The 22,850-nt window shown below is 56.7% G+C and overlaps 1 protein-coding gene across 6 annotated transcripts; it reads left to right on the top strand.

Moving 5' to 3' along the window:
• STAMBP (STAM binding protein) lies at positions 1-21,889 on the top strand. Of its 6 annotated transcripts, none has more exons than XM_075910632.1 (11): positions 1-201; positions 1,535-1,603; positions 2,349-2,564; positions 9,002-9,077; positions 11,139-11,234; positions 12,450-12,810; positions 14,395-14,540; positions 15,601-15,738; positions 17,096-17,208; positions 18,936-19,035; positions 19,890-21,889. In XM_075910632.1, the coding sequence occupies exons 3-11, from the start codon at positions 2,362-2,364 to the stop codon at positions 19,944-19,946; spliced, it is 1,290 nt and encodes a 429-aa protein (XP_075766747.1). In that variant the 5' UTR covers positions 1-201; positions 1,535-1,603; positions 2,349-2,361; the 3' UTR covers positions 19,947-21,889. The 6 variants fall into 6 exon arrangements, with proteins under 6 accessions (XP_075766747.1, XP_075766746.1, XP_075766745.1 ...); XM_075910631.1 differs by having other exon boundaries at positions 2-201; positions 1,380-1,603; XM_075910630.1 differs by having other exon boundaries at positions 2-201; positions 1,377-1,603.
• Positions 21,890-22,850: the final 961 nt, after the last annotated feature.

Genomic DNA, 22,850 nt, shown 5'->3' with positions numbered 1-22,850 from the left:
TGTGGAGAAGCCGTCTGATTGGCCGTTGGGAGCGAGGCCGGGCAGCCGGCCGCAGGCCAGCATAGAGCTTATTCCGCAGGGGCGGGGCCCGTAGTCCAGAGCGAGGCTGAGGGAAGCCCGCCCACCCGGAAGTAGCCCTGCTGGCGCCGGGCCCCCCCCTTCCGCGGGTCAGCAGCTGCCTCCGGGAGCCGCGCGCTGCAGGTCGGGCCCTGTCCGCGGGGGGGGGGGGGCGCTGAGCAGACCCCGCCCCTGCCCCGCCCCGCCCCCGCCTCCGCCTCTGGGCTGCGGGAGGCGCGAGACCCCCCCCCCCCCCGCCCTGTTCCTAGGGGGCGGGGCCGGCCCGTCTGCGACTGGCCCCCCCCTCGTGCTGCCTTGCGAGGCGTGGGGGGGGGCTGCCTATAGCCCCCAGCCTGGGCCAAGGGCCTGGGCGAGTCTGAGGGGCGGGGTGCGGTAGCCCGAGCCCCCCCCCCCCCGGGTAGGCGCCCCCCTCACTGGAAGGGCGGCCCAGCAGCTTTTCAGATTTCTATGGGGGGGGCTGCCCCCCCAAGGGAAAACCGGGACAGGCGGGGGGGAGCTGCCCCCCCCAAGGGAAAACCGGGACAGGCGGGGGGGAGCTGCCCCCCCCAGGGGGAAACCGGGACAGGCGGGGGGGGCTGCCCCCCCAAGGGAAAACCGGGACAGGCGGCAGTTCGGGCCCCCCAGCCTGGGGGCTTGCTCCTGTGCCTGCCCCGTGCCTGGGCTGCGCAAGCTGCGTTCGCATGGGGCTAGCTGGGCAAGCCTGGCGAGAGAGCAGAGAGCCGGGAGCCGGACGCGACCTCTTGCAGCCCCGGGACAAACCCCTCGCCTGCTCGTGGTGGGTGGCTCCAGAACTGTAGCTCAGTGGGGCAGGGGCGATTCACGTGCGGGGGAGGGAGGCTTTCAGTGAATTGAGACTCCTCCTTTGGCAAAGTTGGATGAAAGACCTGATCTATCTGCAGCTCGCAAGGTGCTGATGGGAATTAGACCACTAGTGATTTCACTCTAAGTAGATGCTGAGCAGGAGAGGGACAGATGGTTCCTCTCTGCTCCTGAACAGTGATCTTCCCTTGTTCTGGTGTGATGGAGCTCAGCCCTGAGCAGCCTTATGGCATGTAAGTGTCTTCCACCTGTCTTATGTTTATCAGCGTATAAGATGTTTATTCAGGGCCAACTCCTACCGCTCTTATTTAGGAACAGTTCCCATTGTTCACTAGGAATTTTGGCAGGCTGAGGGTTACGAACGGCAGGAGCTGAGGCCCTCAACAGTAAAGCTGGAAAAAATGCAACTTCTTTTGCCTCCAACTCTTAGGGTTCCCCAGGTCCGGTTGTCTCTAATCAAGACCTTTCCCCTTGTTTAGTAGGAGGATGCAAGAAACCATAATGCAGTGATTGTGGCAGTCTCCTTGCTGAGGGATTTACAGGATGTTACAGATTCAACACTATGATTTCACTGAAGGTTTAACCCATAAACTGTCTAATTCCCAGTGGGTGATCCCTGGAAACTGTCTGCTTTTAGTAATTCAGGTGGCTGGCCCTTTCTGCTCTCCAACGGGGTGAGGTCTCCATCAACAGGAAGGTGACACAGGTAAGAATTCTTGTATGAAAGCATTCCATTCTACCTTGCTTCCTGTATTCTTTGTAGTGCTCTGTGCTTGCAGCCTGCCTCAGACTCCTGAAATTATCATTGGGAACCAGAAAGGAGGAAGGTCACTCAATAATGTGATTGAAGAGAGGAATCTGGCACCATTAGGGTGAAGAGGATGTTTGCAGGAGCCAGGTGGGATCTGGTGCGGAGTGAGTTGGATAGGGTACTGTGCTTTCTGGTAGTTAGAGGGAAATTCTGCTGATTCTTGCTGCTGTTTAGGTATCGTGTATTCTGTGGCAGTGATTGCCATGGAATCGGATCCGGGTGAGAACGTATCACTTACCTGTATCAGATGCTAATTTCTTAAAGCAGGTGGGAATAGGTGACACTTCGTCAAGTGTGTTAAAACACGATTGGTGAGCTGTTTAAAAAGGTGCCTCGACAAATATCCTGACATGGGGGAAATTGAGGCCTCCACCTGATTCCCCTGAAATCACAGATAATTTGAATCGAGGGTCAGATAATCCTAAATGAATTCCTGCCCCCAAATCCAAAATGCATGTCCCTGAAAAGCGAAGCTCTGAAGGGAGCTGTGCTATTCCTAGGGCTCCTCCTTGAGGACTGATCAGCCCACACACGTTCTCCTTTCCTTGGAAAGCCTTTCCCACCTCCTTGGATCACCTGCATATAAGAGACTAGGCCTGGCTAACGTCTAGTTCATGCATTGGGTTTATTCTCTCTCTAGCCCATTGGCCCTTATGCCGGACCACACAGATGTCAGCCTCCTTCCGGAGGAGCGCGTCAGGAGGCTGACCCAGATGGGGAGCTCTGTGGAGGTGAATGAGGATGTCCCGCCACGACGGTACTACCGCTCTGGGGTCGAAATCATCCGCATGGCGACAATTTATTCCGAAGAAGGCAACATTGAGCGCGCCTTCATACTGTACAACAAGTATATCACGTAAGGGCTCCTTTGCTTTGCATTGGGACAGCTCACTTTATGCTCTTTGGGGGTGTTGGCATATTGTCTTGTACATTATAATCCAGATAAATCACTGGATTAGGAGTTGGGAAAGCTGGGATTCCAGGTTTTGCCACTTGCTCCCTGCGAGACCTTGGGCAAGCCCCTGCCCTGCCTCAGTTTCCCCATCTGAAGAATGGGTTGAGAGCACTTTCCCATCTTTGCAATGAATGAGAAGCATTACATACGTGCCAAGTATGGGTATTGTTGATTGGTTAGACTAAGGGAGAAGTGGTCAGCTTTAAAGCCCGACATCTCCCGAACCATCTAGGCTAGAAGCATTCTCTATCACCGGGAAGCTTGAGTTAACCCTGAGAGCTGAACGGATGTGTGGTTGCTTTATCGCTCCTTTGCCACTCCCCCCGTTTGCCCCTCCTCGCTCAATGCCAGGCCCCTGTCTCGGACAATACCCCTTTACCCTAAAGCAATTCTCTCCTGCTCCTTTGCCCTGTTAATGCCTTTCTCCTTCGCTTTGGATGTTCATTCACCTCTGACTAGGGCTGTGAATATTTAAACTGTGGGGGCTGGAGCAGTTCTCTGTCTGCCACAGGCAGGGACTGCTCCAGCACCGTGGACAGGAGCTTCTCTGACCGGGTTTCTGAGCGGTGTGCAGGGCAAGCAGGGGAGCCTGCCTGGGGTTCCCCACTAGCTCTGTGGGCTGGATCCGGTGGCTTGGTGGGCCGGATGCAGCCCGTGGGCCGTATTTTGCCCAGGCCTGAGTTAACCAGTTAACCGATAAAACAGGATTTTACATCCCTGCGTTACTGGCCAACGAGTAGAAGCCAGCAACAGAGCCTGTGTTCTGGGCTTTAGGACAGGGTTGGGTGTTGGGGCTTCCTTCGTTGGAGGAATAGCAGGGGGGAATAGCGCTCGAGAGTAACTTACCTCGTCTGTGACTGCGGTGTAGCTCTGCTTGGGGCAGAGTTGAGATTGGGGTGAGTGCTTATCGCTGTCCCAGGTCATCTGGGAAATGCCCTCTCCTCATTACTCAAGTGCTGAATGTTCTGCTGCTGAGGTGCTTGGCCTTTGCTCATCCTGCTGCCAGGAAACCGGGTCTGTGAGCAGGGGCCTTTCCCAGAAGGTCCACGCACGGCAGGGAGTTGGTTTACCCCTTCCTGGGGTTTGCTTTTGTTGGCAAAGAAATGAACTATCGGAAAATTCCACTTAAAAGCAGTCTCTCTGTCTGGCCTGATGCTCATGCTCCTCCTTCAGGACTGCTTGGCGCGCATGCTAGATCCCTTCTCCCTACAGTGAGGTGGGGATCACGAGTCCTCTGCCTCCGTGAACCCATTTCACCCTCTCAGCACCTACCAATAAGGCGGAACGTGTCCGGCAAATGCTGCAAGCCTGTTACAGGGTTAAAATGTTCCCTTTAAAGTCACAGGTTGGACTCGGTTATGTCCCTGACCTGTCAAGACTGTACTCTGCATGGCAGCCATCTGGTGTGAAACATAATGGTGCCTCCCCTGGATAGGCTGGGTGGTCTTTGCACCCCTTTTTTGAGCCTGGTGCATTGTGATCCTTACTCTCTGCTCTGGATTGGCAGGGAGACCTTCTTCCTTGGCCCCATCTTGAGATGCCACCAGCTCCCCCCTTGCTGCCAAGCCATACAGAGGGGCAAAGGCCATCTCGCGCCCTGCAGAGCACCTCTTGCCATGGAGGTTTCCAAACATCTCGCTGTTGGGCGATGGCTTCTCTCGGCGCTGGAGAGAAAGCTGGCAGCTGCTTAACCCTGTGCCGGCAATACACCTTCTGGGAGTGCCTGGGATTTCTGCCAAGAGCTAGAGACTTACCTGAAAGACTGTGCCCTTATCAGTGCCTCCCTGGGGACGCTGGGTCAGTCTGGACGTGTGCTGAGCGCTTGCTCCCGCGAGGCACTGAGCCGTCCCTGTGAGTGGAAACCAGCACCAGAGCCTGCGGTCTGGGCTTTAGGACGGAGCCTCCCTGCCATCGGGGACTTAGCTTTGAATAGTCCCTTCCTCTTCCTGCAGAGCCCTGCCTGCTGCTTGGGCGCCTCCCATCTGCTTGCTAACCCAGCCGGGCCCTGCTTAGCTTTGCCGTTCTCTCGAGCGGTGTCAGGCTGGCCTGTGGAGGCAGCTCTCTGGAGCGTGTGATCGAGGGGATTCTCTCAGGTGCCTAAGGGGGTTAGGCTCCTTTGCAAACTCCAACTTCCATTTATTTATGCACGTCCCTGAGTCGAATGAGGGATTTCAAAGAGAGGGCCCGTTCCCCCAGCGCGTGGTGGTTACCCGCCGTGCAACTCCTTGTCCTGCCGGCACTTGCCTCTGTACAATTTCCTTCACCTGACCTCATTACATTCAATGCATTTTTCTCTGATTAGCCTGGACTCCAGCCTCTTTCCCCCCGGTGCCCCTTCCTGAGCTTTTATGGACATGGCTGTGAGCTCTGGGGGAGGCTGGTGAGTGTAAAAGCAAGTGGAATCTTTCCAGCTCCGTCCCTTGCACGCTGCTGCGTAAAGCTCCCTTAGCTAAACAAATGTTCTAATCGCTTCTCCCTCGTAATGGGAACAGACGGTGGGTTCCCCCTGCAGGAGCCTCCAGGTTCATGTGGCGTTGACATGTCCCTGAAAGCTCTGGGCAGGGAGAGCTGGGTTCCCGCAGTCTGCTGTCCCTGATGCTTGTGCAGTGAAAACAGCCTTTCACGCGACCTAGATTTGATTTCCGGGCAGGGCTGTTTTAGCATCTCTGACAATAAGATCTGGTCTCTTGGTCTCGCCTGCTTCGGTGCTGTTCTGAAATGGCTCCATTGACTTCAGTGGGGTTCCTCGGCGCTTGCATTGTGGTAAAGATGCCCCAGTTTAGCCTTCTGCATTCGCTCCTGTGTCAGCTAATCCAGCAGGCGAAGGCAGAGCGAGATGCGGGTTGGAGGCAGCTGCGAGGCCAGGCCAGGCTAGCAGTGAGTCGCGCGTTTGTCACGAGAGTAATGAGCCATCAACACGACTTCCCTCGTGGCAGGCGATTTGCCTTGGCGCTCAGGCTGAGAACCAACCTGTGGAAAGATCTGATCTCGCCCAAGCGGGAGTGAGGGGCTTGAGGAAACAGTCACAAGGTGATCTCTGGCCTGGGGAGGGGATGCACCGAGTGGAGGATCTTAATGGTCCTTTCTGGCCTTGAACCAAATGAATCACCCCTGCACTCCCCGTTACTGGGCTGGACTCCCCCGTTCCAGCAGTCCTGTCGGTGGTACCCAGAATTTGCATTGCTAGGGAGCAGTGTGTCCCAGAACCAATGGGATGTGAGGGGTGTGACTGCTCTAGCCAGGTACCCACAGCAGCGCACGCATTGGCTCGATTCCATTTCTCTAATCGCACAAGTACGTCTCGGGCCCCAGGCTGCCCTCCGGACAGGGCGCCCCGGGTGGAGCGCGCTGGTGTGACTCTGACCCCCATCCCCTTCCCGCAGCTTGGGGGAGGGGAGGCAGTGTGGACTGACGTCCCTGGGTCCGAGCAAGTCTCTGGCTGCCTTTGGCGACGGGCACAAGCTAGAGCAGAGTGTTTCTGCCTTGCCGGGGGCTGCCCTGGCACAGAGCAGTCTCAGGATCGGGCACCTCCCCACTCTAGTCTTGGGCTGGATCGGGGCTGAAATGCCCACTCAGTCCAGGGCCGCTCCATTCCCTGGGAGAGCGCTGCATCCTGCCTCGGGGGTGGGGCGCTCAGACTCGCGGCCTTGCTTTCCCCAAGCCCTTAGGCCGTGGGGAGATCTGCAATGCGGGGGGCGGGTCCATGCTTTGACGGATGTGCAGCTCTCAGCCCTCTCCCCTCCGGGCAGACCCAGGCCTGGGAGCACTTACATAGAAGTTGGAGACTGGGTGTGCACGGGGAGAGGAGAAGCTTGTGATTGGCTCTGCGCTGTAGGAGCCTTAACTCTTGACTGTCCTGCCTTTGACTTGTAGCCGTGTGTAGCTCCTGCTGACACGGTGGGGCCGTGTGTCTGCTCCCCTCCCCGCCCAGCCCCCCATGGCTGGATCGCAGGCAGCTGCTGTCTCTGCCGTTAGGCCTGTAGCACGCGCAGTGGTGGCTGGTGCTTTTACGTTCAGAGATCCTCGCTGGTCCCCAGAGAAGCCTTTCTGGGGAGGGCCTCTCTGTTGGGCTCCAGCATTTCAAATCCCCAATCCGATCTATTGGCTTGGAGGCCATGGCTGACTCGCCCCCTTCTGATATGTGCACGCGCCCCGCGAGGGAGGCCAAGCCGCTCCTGTTAACGGTGGTTCCGCGTCCGCGTCCCACACCCGGGTTTGCCGTTGGAATCCTGGTCCACCAATGGATTCAGTGCAGTTCTGCCGGGGCCTACGTGGCTCCAGAGAAGGGTGCGCTCCCACCTGCCCAGGGCAAATGGTGCTCCCAGCCCAGCTGGTGGAGGGCATGGGGCTGCCTGGGCCACCTGATCTCACGCGGAGTTCTTGGTACGTTCCGTTCTCGGCCTCTCTGCTGAGCCTGCGGATGGACGGTCCCAGCTGGAGGGCGACTTACACTTTAGGGGCGATGGACTGAGGTCACCAGTGTAAACCAGGCGGTGGCAAGGGATTTGGAGTTCTGGTTGGCCTGGCTTGGATTCTGGCTGGCGAGTGAGAGGGAGGGAGGGACAGACTCTGTATCCCGCTGCCAGGCCCCTGGAACTCTGATCTCTGCTCCTGATCTCTGCTTCTGGCCATATTGCCCGGGAGCAAAGCAGCAGCTTCACCCTTTGCAGGCAACGCCGTTGTTGGCAGCTGATTCCAGGGCCCTCGCCTGCCCCTTGGCCTTATCAGTACACCTCCAGAGCAAGATACCAGCCCCCCAGGGCAGCACGTCCCAGCCTCTCTCTCCAGACTCCGGCTTGCCCTGCACATGGAAACCGACTGTGTAGCTATCTCTGTATGTGCTGGAACCTGGGGGTCTGGGTCTCAGAGTCCGAGCCAGAATGTCCCCACGGCCGGCTTCAGCGCCGAAGCACAAACCTCAGTCTGTAGAGGCAGGCCAGCTCCCCGTGAGCATCAGCTCCCATGTCCCTCTGATACAGGGGCAGCAGCGTGGTGGGCGGGCCACATGTGAGAGTACATTGTCACATCCCTATCAGCTATACCAGCGGCTCTCACTGAGGTCCGCAGACCCATGGGGGTCCAGGAGGGTACTCCAGGGGGTCTGCAAGTCAGCTCCCCCCCTCCCTTCCCCCAGTGCCTCCTGTGCTCTGCAGGACAGCTGTTTCACCCCATAGAGAAGCACTGGCCAGAAGGGGGGTCCTTGGGTTGCTAAGTGTAAGAACCTCTGTGCCATGCTATAGTTTGAACCCAGCGCCTCTCTTGCCGTCTGGCAAGGGGACAACTTTTCTCCACCTCTTTTATGGCAGCCTTTCAAGTATCCCACCTCCACTTAATCTCCTCTTTTCCAAACTAAACACACCCAGTTCCCTCAGCCCTCTGCTCCTATGGCTTGTGTGCCATTCCTTGGTCATCTTTGGGACCAGCCTGCCAGCTCTGATTCTAAGGAGGTCCGGTCGGGTCCACTTGTTTCTTTGTACCACATTTCCTTGCACCACTGCTTAGTCCTTTCTGTCCCTCGTCTGAGTATCTGCCAGTCACCACTGATGCACAACCGCCCTGCGGAACTCCTTGCTTAGACCAAAAGTATAACTGGGCTCCAAAGAATTGGCAGTTAGCCTGTATGGTCAGGGACATAACCCCATGCTCTGGGTGTCCCGGGGCTGCTGGCAGCTTGGACTGGATGATGGGCTGGGTCAGTCAATAATTGTCCTGTTCTCTTCACTTCCTCTCTCTTCCTGGTTCTCAGCTAATTTTCATTCCAGTCAGTGAATGGAAAAATCAGCTGATTCTACAGCTGCTGCACAGATGGTTTCGTTCCCTGTTGCAGGCCCCGAGTTAGGGAGATCGTGAACCTCACTGATTTCAGTGGAACAGCGTCCGTGCTTGCGTGTCGCCCTGAACCAGGGCCACCGTGACTACTCTGCTGTATTCTTGGGCTGTTTCATTCCACTCCAGTTTTAAAGGAAGTTGTTGTCCATTGTCGTCATTTAATGGACGTTGTTGTTATTGCGGAGTGACTGGGAGTGTTTATACAGCAGCAGGAACAGGGGTGCCCTGGTCCATGACCGGGCGCTTTGAGAGCATAGAGTTCAGCGTGCCAGGTGCTGTACAAAGGGGGTCTCTATCCCAGAGAGCTGGGGAGGAGGCTAGTCTTTGGACATTTCTAGTGATGAGGAACGACCAAGCTCCGCACTGTTCTTGAGCACACGCGCGGGGCACAGCAGCTGGGAACGGAGAGAGCCGCTCTGTGTCATGGTATGACCGCTGCTGTCCTCCCTCCCCTTCCTGCGCCTCGCAGCCACTGTCTGGAAACGCCATCTTTCTGCTCTGCCTTTCAGGCTGTTTCTAGAGAAGCTGCCGAAGCACCGTGATTACAAAACCGCCGTCCTCCCTGAGAAGAAAGACACGGTGAAGGTGAGTCACCGCTCCAAGCGGTGTTCCCGAGAGGCGCGCTCAGGGATTTCTATGGGAAACCGTTTAGATCAGTGGTTCTTAACCTGGGGTGCGCACACCCTGTGGGGGTGTGAGATGCCCTTTCGGGGGGTGCGAGACATGCCAGATTTTTATGATCTTCCTTAGGTTTAAAGAGCTGACCTACTTCAATGATTTTTACTAAGGGGTGTGAGAACCAAAGGGGTGCAGGCTGCAGTAAGGTTAAGAACCACTGATTTAGATCTTAGATGTTGGAGCTAGAAAAGCACCTGGAAGGTCACGTGACCGGTCACCCTCCCACTGCTGGGTTATTCCCTGTTCACTGGTCAGGGAAAGGGAGAGGTGGTTTCTGTGGAAAACTGCCATTTATTTTGGTCGGAAACTTCACTACTGAAAAGCCCCAAATGGGAATTGATTAGGGAGCTAGAACAGCTTCTGTGTGATTTGGAAATCCTCCCCCAGTGCCTTATGGGAGTTGTAGTTCACGTACCGTTTCCTCATTATCGGCCAGACTTGCAACCCTGTTCCCTGTGCTACACTCAGTGGGGTTGTCCTGCCTGCCCCTTGCTCGCTGACGGAACGGGGCTCCTACCCCTCCCCGTGGGAGGTGATCCCAGGTGGGCAGGGCTTGTTAGAAAGGGTCTTTCCCGACGTTCAGCCTAGCTCTTCCGGTGTTGTGGTCCGTGGGTTGCCGTGCTCTCCTCTCGCTCCTCGGTGTTCATTGGCCCGTGTTCTTACATCGGTGCCTGTTCATCCCCCCAAGGCCTTGTCCACGCTTGGGGCCAGCACCCACCAGCGGGGTCACGGCGCCAGCATGGGGGAGGGGTCTCCCTGTGCTTTAGGAAAACGTGAGGGGCGTAGCTCCCAGGGCTGGGAACCCAGCTACACTGGCAAGTGATGGCACCGAAACGCTCTCGCTAAGGGGGGGGGGATCACTCCCGGAGCGCGGCAGAGTGTCAGCGCAGTCACTTGCCAGTGGAGACAAGCCCCGATCGGCACCTGAGTACTGTTGGCTGTTGTGAAGCCTGCGCTCAATGAGTCTTGAGCACGGATGCTCCTACGTTTTGGCTCTGAGGCGGGGGGAAGGAACGGCCGACTCGGTGATCCCCGCGTGCTGTTGAATTCAGAGCACGCAGCACCGTGGTCGGCCTGCGGGCAGCCAGCAGGCTCCTGTGTGAGGCCACAGATGTTTCGTTTACCGTTGCCGAGGTGCCGGATTTCACTGGTTTCCGTCTGCATCATTTTTTTCCGACCTGTGACGCGTGAAGCCGGGCCCGGGAAGTGGGGTGCATGCGGATTGCTCACCGTGACTGCGAGCGCTTCCTCTGCGGCCAATCACAGCGCTGCCACGGGTCAGTGGGCCGAGCCCACTAATTCTAGCTCCGTGAGCGCGGCTGCCCGGTCCCAGGAGCCCGTCCTGGTGACAGCCATCGTGCAGCCGCTGAGATGGAGGAGGCCCTCGTGCAGCCCACCCACTAGCCCAGGTTGCCCGGCGCTGGCTTTGCACCTCTGAGTAGGGCCCCAAATGACAAGTCTCTGCAATGGCCCAGCAGTGCAGCCAGGGTTGGCACACGGGACTTTCCGAGTGCCGGTCTTGTGCTCAGGCCACAGCGCCTATGGATAGAGACCCTCTAATCGGGGCCTGTCTCCTCCCCAGCCTCGTGCAGCTCCTTGGGGTGCAGCTGCACAGGTCTGGTTCTCACTGTGCCCATTGGGGCAGGAAGCATGGATGCCCCCTCCCCATCCAGCAGCCAGTTAGGGGGTGGGAAATGAGGCCCCTGCATCCTCGCTCTGCCAGCATGTGATCCCGCTGGGCTGTGGGGGGACGCACCAGCAGGACGCTGCCACTCCAGTCACATCTCTGGGTTGAGTGCTCCTTTCGCAGACTCCTGCCTCCCTGTCCCAGCCTGTAGCTTCACCTCTCCCAACGCCCCTTCCTGCAGCGCAGCCGGGAGCGCAATGTGCTTTGGCTCGGTGCTGGGCGCCTGCCCCCATCTAGGCCGGCTGCCCTCGTGACCTCGTCCTCCTTTCCCCTCCCTCCAGAAACTCAAGGAAGTGGCGTTCCCCCGCGCGGAGGAGCTGAAGAAGGAGCTGCTGCAGAGGTACAGCCGGGAGTATGCGGAGTACAGCGAGCGAAAGGCAAGTGACGAAACGTCTGTGCCGCCAAGGAGAGCCGGGGGCTGGGAGCCGGGTTGCGCGAGGTCGCGTTGTCACGGCGCTGGGAGCGAACTCGCCGTGTGCGCGTTGCGGCTGCCTCGTCCTGGGAGACTCGCGGCTTCTTCCAACGTCACCTCTGTGTGTCCTCCCTGCCGGGCCCTCACGCCGGGAGGAAAAACTCCCCTGCGGAGTCCATCAGCCCAGCCTCCTTCTCCCGCAGGTCGCTCCTCAAGCCTCCCCTTGGCTGGGAGGCAGGGAGAAAGCTGCCAGGTGACGGCCGTTAAGAATTGCACACATCCGATTTTTTGTTACCCCATCTGCCCCCCTCTCCCCTCAGCCTCATTGTCTGATCGGCGTGTTCAGACCGATACCGCTCAGCTCAGACGAGGGATGTAAAATCCCGTTGGAGCGGTTAACTGGTTAAACATTATTTAACCCGTTAACTAATTAAAGGGGAGCAGGTAGGGGGCCGGAGCAGCCCCCACCCATGGGGAGCCCAGGCCCCCTGTGGTGCTGGAGCAGCCGTTCTTCCCACGGCAGGCAGGGAGCTGCTCCAGCCTCCACCCATTAAGCAGTTAAACGTTCACATCCCTAGTCCAGACGCGCTTCACGCAACGGGGATCAGAGCTGGCTTGAAGCTGGATGTGGCAGCCAGCTGGGATCCATGGGCCAAAGCTCCAGTGGCCGCCTGCACTTGTTGAGCATGGCTTGCCCCTGCGGGGTGTGGCTGTGTGTGGCAGCTCATGTAGAAGGAAAGCTCATGTACGGAGAATTCCTTCTGGGGGGGGATAATCCGGGGGGGGGGGCTTACCCCAGCTTGCTTTGATCCGGCCGCAGCAAGTCTCTGCACCCCTGCTCTCCCCTCTGAATCTTCCCCCGCACCATGGCATGAGAGTTTTTTCTTTTGGGGGTGTGGGGGGGGGGTGCGCTTCTCAGTCAGGAGCCAGGTCAGTGAGGTGTTTTGGTTTTTGCTTGCTGAGAGCCAAGTTGGAGTTTCGGGGGGTTTTGGCTGCTGCTGTTGCTTCTTGCTTGGGTGTGGCGTCTGACCGATCTTTACTTTCTGTGGGTTGGTGGCCCCCGGCTGGAGAGAGGTTCCCGCCCGTGGTCTATGGGATTGACTGTGCCTTGCTCCGTTACCCTGTCAGTGCCGGGAGCCCCAGTGACCTGTCCCTTGTCCCTGCCTGTCTCCCCTTGCAGAAGAAGGAGCAGGAGGAGTTTGCCCGTAACCTGGCTCTGCAGCAGCAGCTAGAGGAGGAGAGGCAAAGAGTCGCCCAGATGAAGCAGCAGCAGGCGGAGCAGGAGCAATTTCATGCCTTCGAGGAGCTGATCCGACGCAAGGAGCTGGAGAAGGAACGGCTGAGAATCCTGCAGGAGTTCGGGAAGCCTGACCTAACTCCTGAGTCTCTGGGGGGGCCTCTGATCCCAGGGGTGGAAAAGCCCCCAACTGACTTAACCCCAAAGATTCTGCCTGCCGGCCCAGTCGCAGAGGCGGTGCTGCCAAAGCTGCCGGTGGTGGACAGATCTCTGAAACCCGGAGCTTTGGGGAGCCCAGAAACCAGTTAGTACATTTGGAATTAACCTCCCCGGTCGGTGTCGCAGGCGTTAACCTTCCCCCTCCCCGGTCGGTGTTGCGGGCGTTAACCTTCCCCCTCCCCGGTCGGTGTTGCGGGCGTTAACCTTCCCCCTCCCCGGTCGGTGTTGCGGGCGTTAACCTTCCCCCTCCCCCGTCGGTGTTGCGGGCGTTAACCTTCCCCCTCCCCCGTCGGTGTTGCGGGCGTTAACCTTCCCCCTCCCCCGTCGGTGTTGCGGGCGTTAACCTTCCCCCTCCCCCGTCGGTGTCGCGGGCGTTAACCTTCCCCCTCCCCGGTCGGTGTCGCGGGCGTTAACCTTCCCCCTCCCCCGTCGGTGTCGCGGGCGTTAACCTCCCCCCTCGGTGCCACTGGTGGCTGTATTCTGGCTGTATTCTGTCTGGAAGCTGGAATTAGAGGTGTCACAAATGGTGTCAGACTCAAGAAACTAACCAAACACACGTGCACATAATGTATTCAGGACCCGTCCCTTTGCGCCTGCCCCGGAAGAGCAGCTGGTAATGGTGGTGGCTGCTTGTGCTGCCCAAGAGGGTCTCTGCAGTAACCCTAAATAGCTTCTTCCCCCTTAAGAGGCCTCGGCATTTGAACCTGGAAGTGGCTGAGCCCTCTGGCCCCTGCTCCAACACAGCCCATCAATAGGCCTGTTCCGCTTCAAGCAAAGTGCTTTGCAGGGGTGAGCGCCAGCTTTCAGCTCCTCGCAGGACTGAGCTCTAGCTGCACCCACCTACAGGCCGTAGCCGCGCTCCGATCACGGGCCGGAGTCTCCTCTCGGCCACTGGTGGGAATCCCCAGTGACCAGAGATCAAACTTTGGAGCCAAGTCGGTGCTGCTTTGCCGTTTGTTTCCCTTTGGCTTCTCCCTCCATCTTGACAGCATCCCCAGAAAGGCTCTCAGGCAGGTACCTCTGTTTCAGGGCACAGATGGGAGGAGATGTTACCGAGCCTTCCTGTGCATGCGAACTGGGAGGCACTTCAGTGGAGTCACGCGAGTGTGAGGTGGCGGTGGGGCCCAGCATGCTGTTGTCTAGATGGTGTTAACCCTGTTGGTCACGGCTGTGGGGCGCTGCTCTCGTTACCAGAGCAGCAGGGAAACCCAGGACGTTTTTCCTTTTTTTTTTTTTTTTTTTTTTTTTTTTTTTTGTAACTTCCCATTTTAAAGAGAGTCAATTTGAGACTTACTGGGCTGCCCGACCTGCTCCCGGAGCGATGGCAACTGGCCGTCACTCCTTCACAACAATGTGATTTATCCACACCTGCCTTCTGTTCCTGGCCCCATCGCTGTAGGAAGGCCTCTCCCCATCTCTGTGCCCCTCTTTCCCATCTCCACAGTGGGGAGGAGAACGTTGATCTGCCTTTGGAAAGCCCTGGGAGAGGGCTCAGCACGGCTATGCAGGCGCTAAGGAGCAGCCATGCTTCACAAAGTGCAGCGCTGTGACCCTCGTTTTATTTTTAAACCTCGGCCCTGAGCATTTGGGGCCGAGATGATTTCTCCTCCTCCTGGGGTATTAACTTCTCCTGATGTACGTGGCAGTAAATCTTGCCTTGTGTTCACAGCTGGCCTTCCTGTCCCCGCAGACATGACCATCGAGGGCCTTCGCCATGTCGTCATCCCCAAGGAGCTGTGCTCTAAATTCCTCCAGGTAGCCGATGCCAACACAGCCAGGGGCGTGGAGACGTGTGGCATCCTCTGCGGGAAGCTGGTAAGCTGGCATCCGATGGCAAAGCCATGTCGATAACGTGTTGCTCCTTTGGCCCCTTGGCCTCCCAGACAAACCGCTGTGGCTTTGTCCGGCGCTGGCTCTAAAGCCGGCTCCTATGTTGCTTTTGAAATTGGCGTTGCACGGGACTGAGGTTGGCCCTGCTCACTCTCACGTCCAGGACGGCACAGGACGTGGCTTTCCATTCATTCCACCGGCGCTGGGAGCTCAGCCCCACCCAGTCAGTCCCTGTGTGGGCTAGAGTCAAACTGACAACCTCAAAATGACAAGGTTTCTGGGGGACCCGGGAGTGGCCTGTTCCTCCTGGAGCATCGGGTGCAGCCCCTTGGTGACCGCTTCTCCTCATCCCGTTGATAACTTCGTCCAGCTTAATGTCCAGGCGTTCTGGTGGGGTGCGACGGGAAGGTTTTTACAATAGGGTGCGTGCCGAAGCTTTCTGGCTGCCTAGCACTCTGGCAAAAGGACACTAGGCCTCTGCTCCGGGGTCGGGCCCGTAAAAAGGCCTAGGGCCTTGTGCAACCTCATGGAAACCTACCAGTGCCCTGCTGGGTTGCTCTGTCCAGCATCCACTGCCCCGTGGGATCACACATGGAATCACAGAAATGCCAGGCTGGAAGAAGTCACCTAGCCCAGCCCTCTGCACTGAGGCGGGACCAAGTCAGCCTAGACCAGTGTTTCTTAAGTCGGTGGTGTGCCGCAGAGAACAACAGTTTAAATGGCCGCCCTTAAAGGGGCAGACAACTTTTTTTTGGCTCAACAAAAAAAATCCCCATTTAAAAAAAAAAAATGATTTGGTGTTCCTCAGCCTTAAAATGTTTAAGCAACACTGCCCTAGACCATCATGTTCTTAAAAACGCACGGCCTCCCTTGGTAACCCCTTCCAGAGCTTAACGCCCCAGACAGCTTTCCCTGACATCCAGCCTAAATGTCCCTGGCTGCCCATTACGTCGTCTCCTGCCTTCAGCGGCCTTGGAGAGCAGTTGAGCCCTGTCCTCTTGTGACCACCCTGCCCTGTAAACCCCCCTCCCCCGCTGTCTTCCAGCTGCGGAACGCGTTCACGATCACGCACGTCATCGTCCCCAAGCAACACGGAGGCCCCGATTACTGCAACACGGAGAACGAGGAGGAACTGTTCCTGATTCAGGACCAGGCCGACCTCATCACGCTGGGCTGGATCCACGTAAGTGCTGCCGGGAGCCAGCGGGCCTGGCCTGGCAGATGCGCTGGAGAGGGGATAGGGTTGTGGGGGAGCATCCTCTGTGGGGTTTCTTCTTGTGCCGCAGCTGGAGGTGAGACGCTGGCCCAGGTGGTTCGTGCTCTGATCCCATCTGGCAAACCCTATTGGCAGCCCCCCGCCCCCTTTAAGTCGTTACTTTGCCCCAAACGGGCTGTGCACAGAAACAAAATCTTGGGCAAGTTCCTTCCCTTCTCTGGATCTCACCCTTCCCCCCTTCAGGGATGTGGGTGCTGCCCCTTTAACATTTGGTCTTGAGTGGAAGGTTCCCCCTCCCGGCGCGCTTAAGCTGCGTGTTCTGTCCCAGATGCTCAACTTCCCTGCGGAAGCTCCAGCTCTGAGCCGGGTGCCTCTGCTTAACCCGGCTGGCAGTTCCCCGGGACAGTGCTTTCCTCAGCTTTGCTTCCAGGCATCCATATGCTGCCCCCGCCCCGGCGAGCCAGCTCCAGATCCCCCTCCTGCAGGGCCCAGTCTGGGCTCCCTCCGCCTCGGAAGCAGTGCCCAACACCAAGCAAAACACCTTGAGCTGCGGGACACTGTTTCCAATGGGGCAGCTGCCTTGCCAACTCTGGCAACTACTGGAGAGAGGCCGGGAAGCCCCCAGGGCACTAGCTTCCCAACGTCCTCCCTCTCTCTCTCCAAGAGCCAGGGGACCTGCAGAGAGCACCTGCCTTTTCCTCTAGGGAAGAGCGAGGGTTGGGAGAGTTGTTCTAATCCCATTCAGTCCACCTGACGCCAACCGATTTTCATTGTTTTAGACGTTCCAATTAAGGATGCCAGGATGAGAGACAAAACCAAAGGTCCTGACGGACCCCAGGACTGTTTTGGAAGAGCTAAGGGGTCAGATCCAAGGCTTGGGCCAAATTCTAACTGACCCATTTCTTTGTGTGGCCCCTGCAGTCATGTCTGGATCCTAGAATCTCACCCCTTTTACTATGGCTGCTGAATTAAACAGCTAACCGCTGCCACCCCAGAAGGGGCTGCATTTTGTTAATATGTGTGAGGATTCACATGTGAAGGTGCGAACATTAGAGCTTGTAGTTGTGTCTCAGAGCTCACTGAGGTACAGGGTTTCCTCGGCAGCCTACCCCCTTCTCTGTGTCTTTCTCGGTCTACCATCAGACAAAGAAGGGGGGCGTAGTTTGAAGTGGGTGTTTGGCCGGTCAGATATTCTTAAGGTTTAGCGCGGTCCTGCTCTGCTGATCGAGATCATGGAACAGAAAACCTGCCCTTTGTTAGTAGTTGCTGCCGGTTGATCTGTGGCCTGGCTTCTTAACCCTTTCCTTTGTCTGTGTCCGTTTAGACTCACCCAACACAAACAGCTTTCCTTTCCAGCGTGGACCTGCACACGCACTGCTCCTACCAGATGATGCTAGCCGAGTCCATAGCCATCGTGTGCTCGCCAAAATACCAGGAGTAAGTACCAGAGTGCGTTTGCTCCCCAGGCATTATGTTCCTGGGCAGTGTTACGGGAAGATGACAAGAGGGGCTTTTCCCAAGTGCTGTTTATTAGGTATATTACGGTAGTGCCTTGGAGCCACCAGCACGGAGCAGGACCCGGTTGTGCTGGGGGCTGTACGAAGATGGTCCGCGCCGGCAGTCCTGGTAGGCCGTGTCTCCACACCCAAGCTGGGCTGCTTTCGCAGGGTCAGTTAAAATAGCCACAACCCCCTATGTGGATGCAGTTAGAGAAACCTTCCTAATCCTAGAACAGTATCCACACTAGATCCAGCTGTATCAGTCCAATCGCGTCCTCCCCCCTCCCCCCCCCAGTTGTCCCAGCGCAAATGCCGCGTCGCATGGGCAGGAGGCCTTCTGTGCCCATGTCTCCTAGAAACCGGCGTGACTGGGAAGCGGCTTGTGCAAATCCCCCCCATAGGTCTCGCTGGAACTGGCTGGAAGCTCCTACGGAATCACACGGTGGCATTGGGGGTGGGGGCTCGGGCATAGGGCTCTGGAGTGAGATTGCAGAGCTCTAGGGTCCGTCCCCAGCCCAGCTACACACGCCCCATTGGACCTGCCCCCTCTCTCTGGCCCCTTGTCCCCATCGGTGCAACTGGGAGGATTCCTCTTTCATCTGTGTGGGCTGCAAGCGCTGGGGCGGGGCGGGGTCTGTTTCCATGGAGCCTTCACTGCAGCGGAGGCTCCTCGGGGTAGGTCTGTGGACTGCGTGTTTCCAGGACCGTCTCTGAGCGTCCGCGCTGCATAGAATCCTAGAACTGGACGGGCCCTCGAGAGGGCAAGTCCCATCCCCGGCCCTACGGCAGGACCAAGCACCGTCTAGATCGTCCCTGACAGGTGTCTGTCCAGCCTGCTCTTAACCGTCTCCAGTGATGGCGATTCCACAACCTTCTAGGCAATTTTTCAGTTCTTAACCACCCTGACAGTGAGGAAGTTTTTCCTAATGTCCAACCTAAACCTCCCTTGCTGCAATTGAAGCCCCTTGCTCCTTGTCCTGTCCTCAGAGGCCCAGAAGAACAATTTTTCTTCCTCCTCCTTGTAACACCCTTTTAGGTAGTTGAAAACCGCTATCATGTCCCCGTTCTGTCTTCTCCTTTCCAAACTAAACAAGCCCAGTTCTTTCAGCCTTCCCTCCTAGGTCCTGTTCTCTAGGCCTTTCATCATTCTCGTTGCTCTTCTCTGGGCCTTCTCCAATGCCTCCATCTTTCTTGAACCATGGTGCCCAGACCTGGACGCAACACTCCAACCGGGCCCTTATCAGGGCAGAGCAGAGCAGGAAACATGGCATCGTAAACCTGGGCAACCCCTTTGTCCTACAGCTGGTGAATGCGCTCACCCTGCCCTGTACCAAGCTTCTGACGTGGGTCTGCAGCTTGAGCTGCCTCCGCCCTGCACTATGAGAGCTCGGCCCTGTGTCTCGGCGGCTCAAACCCGCCCCTCCGGGTGGCCCTAGGGCTTCCAGTGCTCCCTGACCAGAGGCAGGGAGGTTAGTGTGTGGATGGCAGGGGAGGCCGGGCCCAGAATGGAGTCAGGGTTTCCAGGGCAGTGTAGACAGACCGTTGGTGCTACCGGGATCCACCTAGGACACAGTAAAGCACGAGGGGGAGGGGCTGGTGTCTGTGGGCTTTGTCGTTAAGACGTCGGTAGGAAAACGAGTCGCTCAAAGCAGCGTATCTCTGCAGGACGGGATTCTTCAAGCTGACGGACCATGGCCTGGAGACGATCTCTTCCTGCCGGCAGAAGGGCTTTCATCCGCACAGCAAAGATCCACCCCTCTTCACCGTAAGTACCTGAAGAGAAGGGCCACTGAGAACGGCAGCTTGTTCAATGGATCCCTACGTCTTAGCGATGCTGCAGGGCTGGGCTGCAGTCGGGGGGAGGAAGGGGCGGTGACGCCCCCCCATGGAACATGTGGGAGCCTGGTCTGGGATAATAAATGCAGGGCTGGGGGGGAGCTGGACTCCTGGGTTCTGTTTCACACCCTGATTGGCGTGCTGGCCGTTGGCAAGTAGCCGTCCTGCTGAGGCCGTGGTGAGAGCGCTTTGAACGCCTTGCTAACGGGGGCGGTCGTCAGGTTTGTCCACGGAGCAGCTTTAACTCTAGAGCTTGTTCCTGTGTCTCAGGCTGTCTTGCCCCTCCTCTAAGGGAGGCACCATGACCCAGTGGACAGAAAATAGGGACTCGGGGCATCAGGGCTCTACTGCCAACTCTGCCAATGACTTGCTGTTTGACCTTGGGCAAGTCACTTCATCCCCTCTGCGTCTCAGTACTCCAGCTAGAAAATGCTGCCTCCGATTTGTAAATACTTCAGCATCTACCGATGGCGGGTGCTTTAAGTGCAAAGTAGAACTTATTCCTGGCAGAAGGGATGGGTTGATGAGTAGGACACTGGACTTGGACCAGACAGACCTGGGTTCAGATCCTGCTTCAGCCTCGGACTCCCTGTGGGACCTTGGCCAAGTCACTTAATGTACCGGGGTCTTCCCTCCAGATTGTACAATGGGGCTGCCTGACCTCACAGAAGGTGATGTAAGACTCGCCTCCGCTGACGGGGATCGTCCAGTCAGGGCCATAGGCGTAGGGTCGATGGGCTGCAAGGGATGGGGATGTTTGAACAACTTTCCTCTTTCTTTCAGAGCTGCACTCATGTGTCGATAGCTGAGAGAGACGTGGCGCTGATGGATCTTCGATAATCCCACTGCCTTAACCCACCTCTTTGCCAGGGAAGATCGAACTTGTAGGCCGAGGGAAGCTTTTCCTCCGTAGCAAACGATTTCCACCGGCCAAAGTGATTTTCAGTAGTGGCGGTGAGGGTGGTCATCTCCTCTCGGACGCACGAGGTCTCTGCCACCCCTCTGGTGTCGGGGGATGGTGAGATTCAGGGGGAGGGAGGATTAATTTGGATTGAAAGGAAAAGAAAAGAAAAAGCCAACACTACAAGGATTATCTGCTCCAATAATCAGTCCCTCTGCGACCCTTCCAGTGAGGTTCATGACGACAGCTGTGGCCCTGAGGCTTGGCCAGGGGATGGGGGTGACTGGAGAGCCCTGGAAAGGAAGCTCGTGCCAAACTCGGATCCCCAAAAACTTCCCCCCTTCTCTGTGCCCTCCACAGCTGATAAGTGCCCCATGGATTGCAGTGGGCTGTAGATCAGCACGTTTGTTAAGCCGCAGGGGGCCTCAGGCTCGCACTGAGCTCCCTTTACAGTTGCGTCCTCACCGCACTGGGCCTCCCGTGTGCCGAGAGCATCATGAAATGGGACCTCAGGATGGGTCCCTCAAAATGGGACCTCCCCTGTGGTGCAGCCACTCCAGGTTAGCACGGGAGTGAGGAGCAGCCCCACAGCAGGCCGTGCGCTCGAGAGGAAACTGGTTTCAGTTGCGCAGTTGCCATAAACAGTGGGTTAAATCTTCCAAGGGACAAAATGTAATGGGTGTGGGGAGAAATGCGACCCTTTGTTTTCCTACGGTTCCAAACGGGCACTAAGGCTGGGCTTTGTTCTGCTTCGGTAATCGCTCAATGTGGACGTAAGAGGGTCATTTCTTATGGAGGACTCGAGCAGTAGGAAAGTCCCCTAGCTCAGCTGTGCTGCCCAGGTGAGGCCGCTTCTGGTGGGTTGACACCCAGCTGGAGAGATGGAACGGCCCTGTCCTGCTTCTAGCCTGGGAGTCCCTCGGTAGATTAATTCCTGCGGTAGGAGTACCGGAACTGGTACTGAGCGTAACCAATCTAGAGACACTCCACGTGGGGCTTCTTAGCTGGGGGACGGCTGCATCCCCTTTCTAGGTCCGTTTCCCAGTCTGTAGACCGGGAATGATGAAATGGACCGTATCTCTGTCAACCGCTTTGAGAACTAGCGACGAAAAGCGTCCTGCAAGGATTGTGCTTCAGGAGCGGCAGGCCTGTTCCCAGGCATGTGGGGCAGGGTACCCCGGAGACCGCACTGGGCAAGAAAACACTTAGAACCTTGCCAGGCCCGGGTCCTCATTCCGTCCTTCAAACACCCCTGGAGATGGGCCAAGTTGGGATCCAAATGCCTCCCTGTTAGGATTCAAGTGATGCCTCGAAGAATCTTCTCTCCATCTCCATAACTTCTCATTGCTGCTGCCTGACTTCTCCCTAGAAAGTCATAGCAAGTTTAACTCGGGTCAAAGTTCACATCCCCATGAAGTCCGGAGATGACCTGTTGTGTAGCATCCCTGAATGCCAGCCACAAGTGTGACACTTTGTTCCTGTCAGATGCCAAACTGTGACTCTTCTTTCCCCCGTTGGTTCTGTCCCAGTGTCTGTTAGTCTCGAGAGAAGAAATGGAGATAAGCAAGTATTAGGCCCTGTTCCCGCTTTCTAATACTCTTCGTGCAGTCTAACTCTCTGATGTGTTAGATTAGCAATCAGCATTAAGTGCTAACAAGCTGGATTTTCTGCCTTGGAGTGAAAGACTTTAGGCTTTCATTCTGGAGTAGCTGACGGTAGTATGCGAGACATTAACCTCTTATGTTTGGGATCTCGTTCCTTTATCGACGCGTTTGGCTTTTCATCTGGAATCTAATATGTGCCCTTACTGACATGTTTTGCTGTATGATAATTGGCAAAAAAAATTCTTTGGTGTACAGTTTAATACAGATTGGAAATATTATTGTGGTGGGTGTGTTCTGTCATTAGTCATCCACCAGTCGTGTTCTGAGCTGATTTAACCTTTTTTCTCTTGGGCTACCAAAGGAGGGAGGGATTCCTCTTTTTATAGGTGCGGAAGTGACTTGTCCAGCATCCCACAGCTGGAGGGTCCTGGATTCCTGCTGTGTTCTTGCTCCGATCGTGAGGTCATAATTGGAAATGGACCCTTCCTGGCAACCAGAGGGGAGAAGAGCAGAGAATGCTACTGGGCCTTGCCCTTCCTTACAAATCCCATGTAATTGGGAATAGTTTAGAGCAGGGTTTCTCTCTTTCTCTGAGCTCCCCTCTCCGTCCCTAACATTATAAAAGTCCATAGCCCACCTGGCTTTCTGCTGATCCAGTGGATGAAAAGCCATGCTCAATGGAGAGTTACATAGTTACCCCCCCCCCCCCCACACACACACACACTCTTAGGCTACGTCTACACTGGCCCCTTTTCCGAAAGGGGCATGCTAATTTTACAGGTCGTAATAGGGAAATCCGCGGGGGATTTAAATATCCCCCGCGGCATTTAAATAAAAATGTCCGCCGCTTTTTTCCGGCTTTTAGAAAAGCCGGAAAAGAGCGTCTACACTGACCCCGATCCTCTGGAAAAAAGCCCTTTTCCGGAGGATCTCTTATTCAGTGTAGACACAGCCTTACAATATACATGCATCTGACGAAGTGGGTCTTTGCCCACGAAAGCTTATGCTCCTACACTTCAGTTAGTCTATAAGGTGCCACAGGACTCCTCGTCGCTTTTGCAGATTCAGACTAACACGGCTACCCCTCTGATACCTTACAATATACACACGCATAAGATAGGCACAGAAATAAAAAGCAGCCAACGACAGGAAAGCCTCGTCATTTGCAGTGGATGTGTTCTGGGCCCTGTGACTACGCAGTACTGTGAAGAGCGAGTCTGTGACTACCAAGGGGTTCCT

Source organism: Pelodiscus sinensis, chromosome 28 (genome assembly GCF_049634645.1).
Source record: "Pelodiscus sinensis isolate JC-2024 chromosome 28, ASM4963464v1, whole genome shotgun sequence".
Classification (NCBI taxonomy): Eukaryota; Metazoa; Chordata; order Testudines; family Trionychidae; genus Pelodiscus; species Pelodiscus sinensis.
This window is presented reverse-complemented; position numbering and strand designations above follow the sequence as displayed.

What these genes read in the sequence shown, in the direction of transcription:
- STAMBP (XM_075910632.1), top strand. Translation starts at nt 2,362, where the DNA reads ATGCCGGACCACACAGATGTCAGCCTCCTTCCGGAGGAGCGCGTCAGG. An exon ending in AGAAGAAAGACACGGTGAAG is followed by an intron (nt 9,078 to 11,138) that starts GTGAGTCACCGC and finishes CCCTCCCTCCAG; the next exon opens with AAACTCAAGGAAGTGGCGTT. An exon ending in TTTGGGGAGCCCAGAAACCA is followed by an intron (nt 12,811 to 14,394) that starts GTTAGTACATTT and finishes TTGTGTTCACAG; the next exon opens with CTGGCCTTCCTGTCCCCGCA.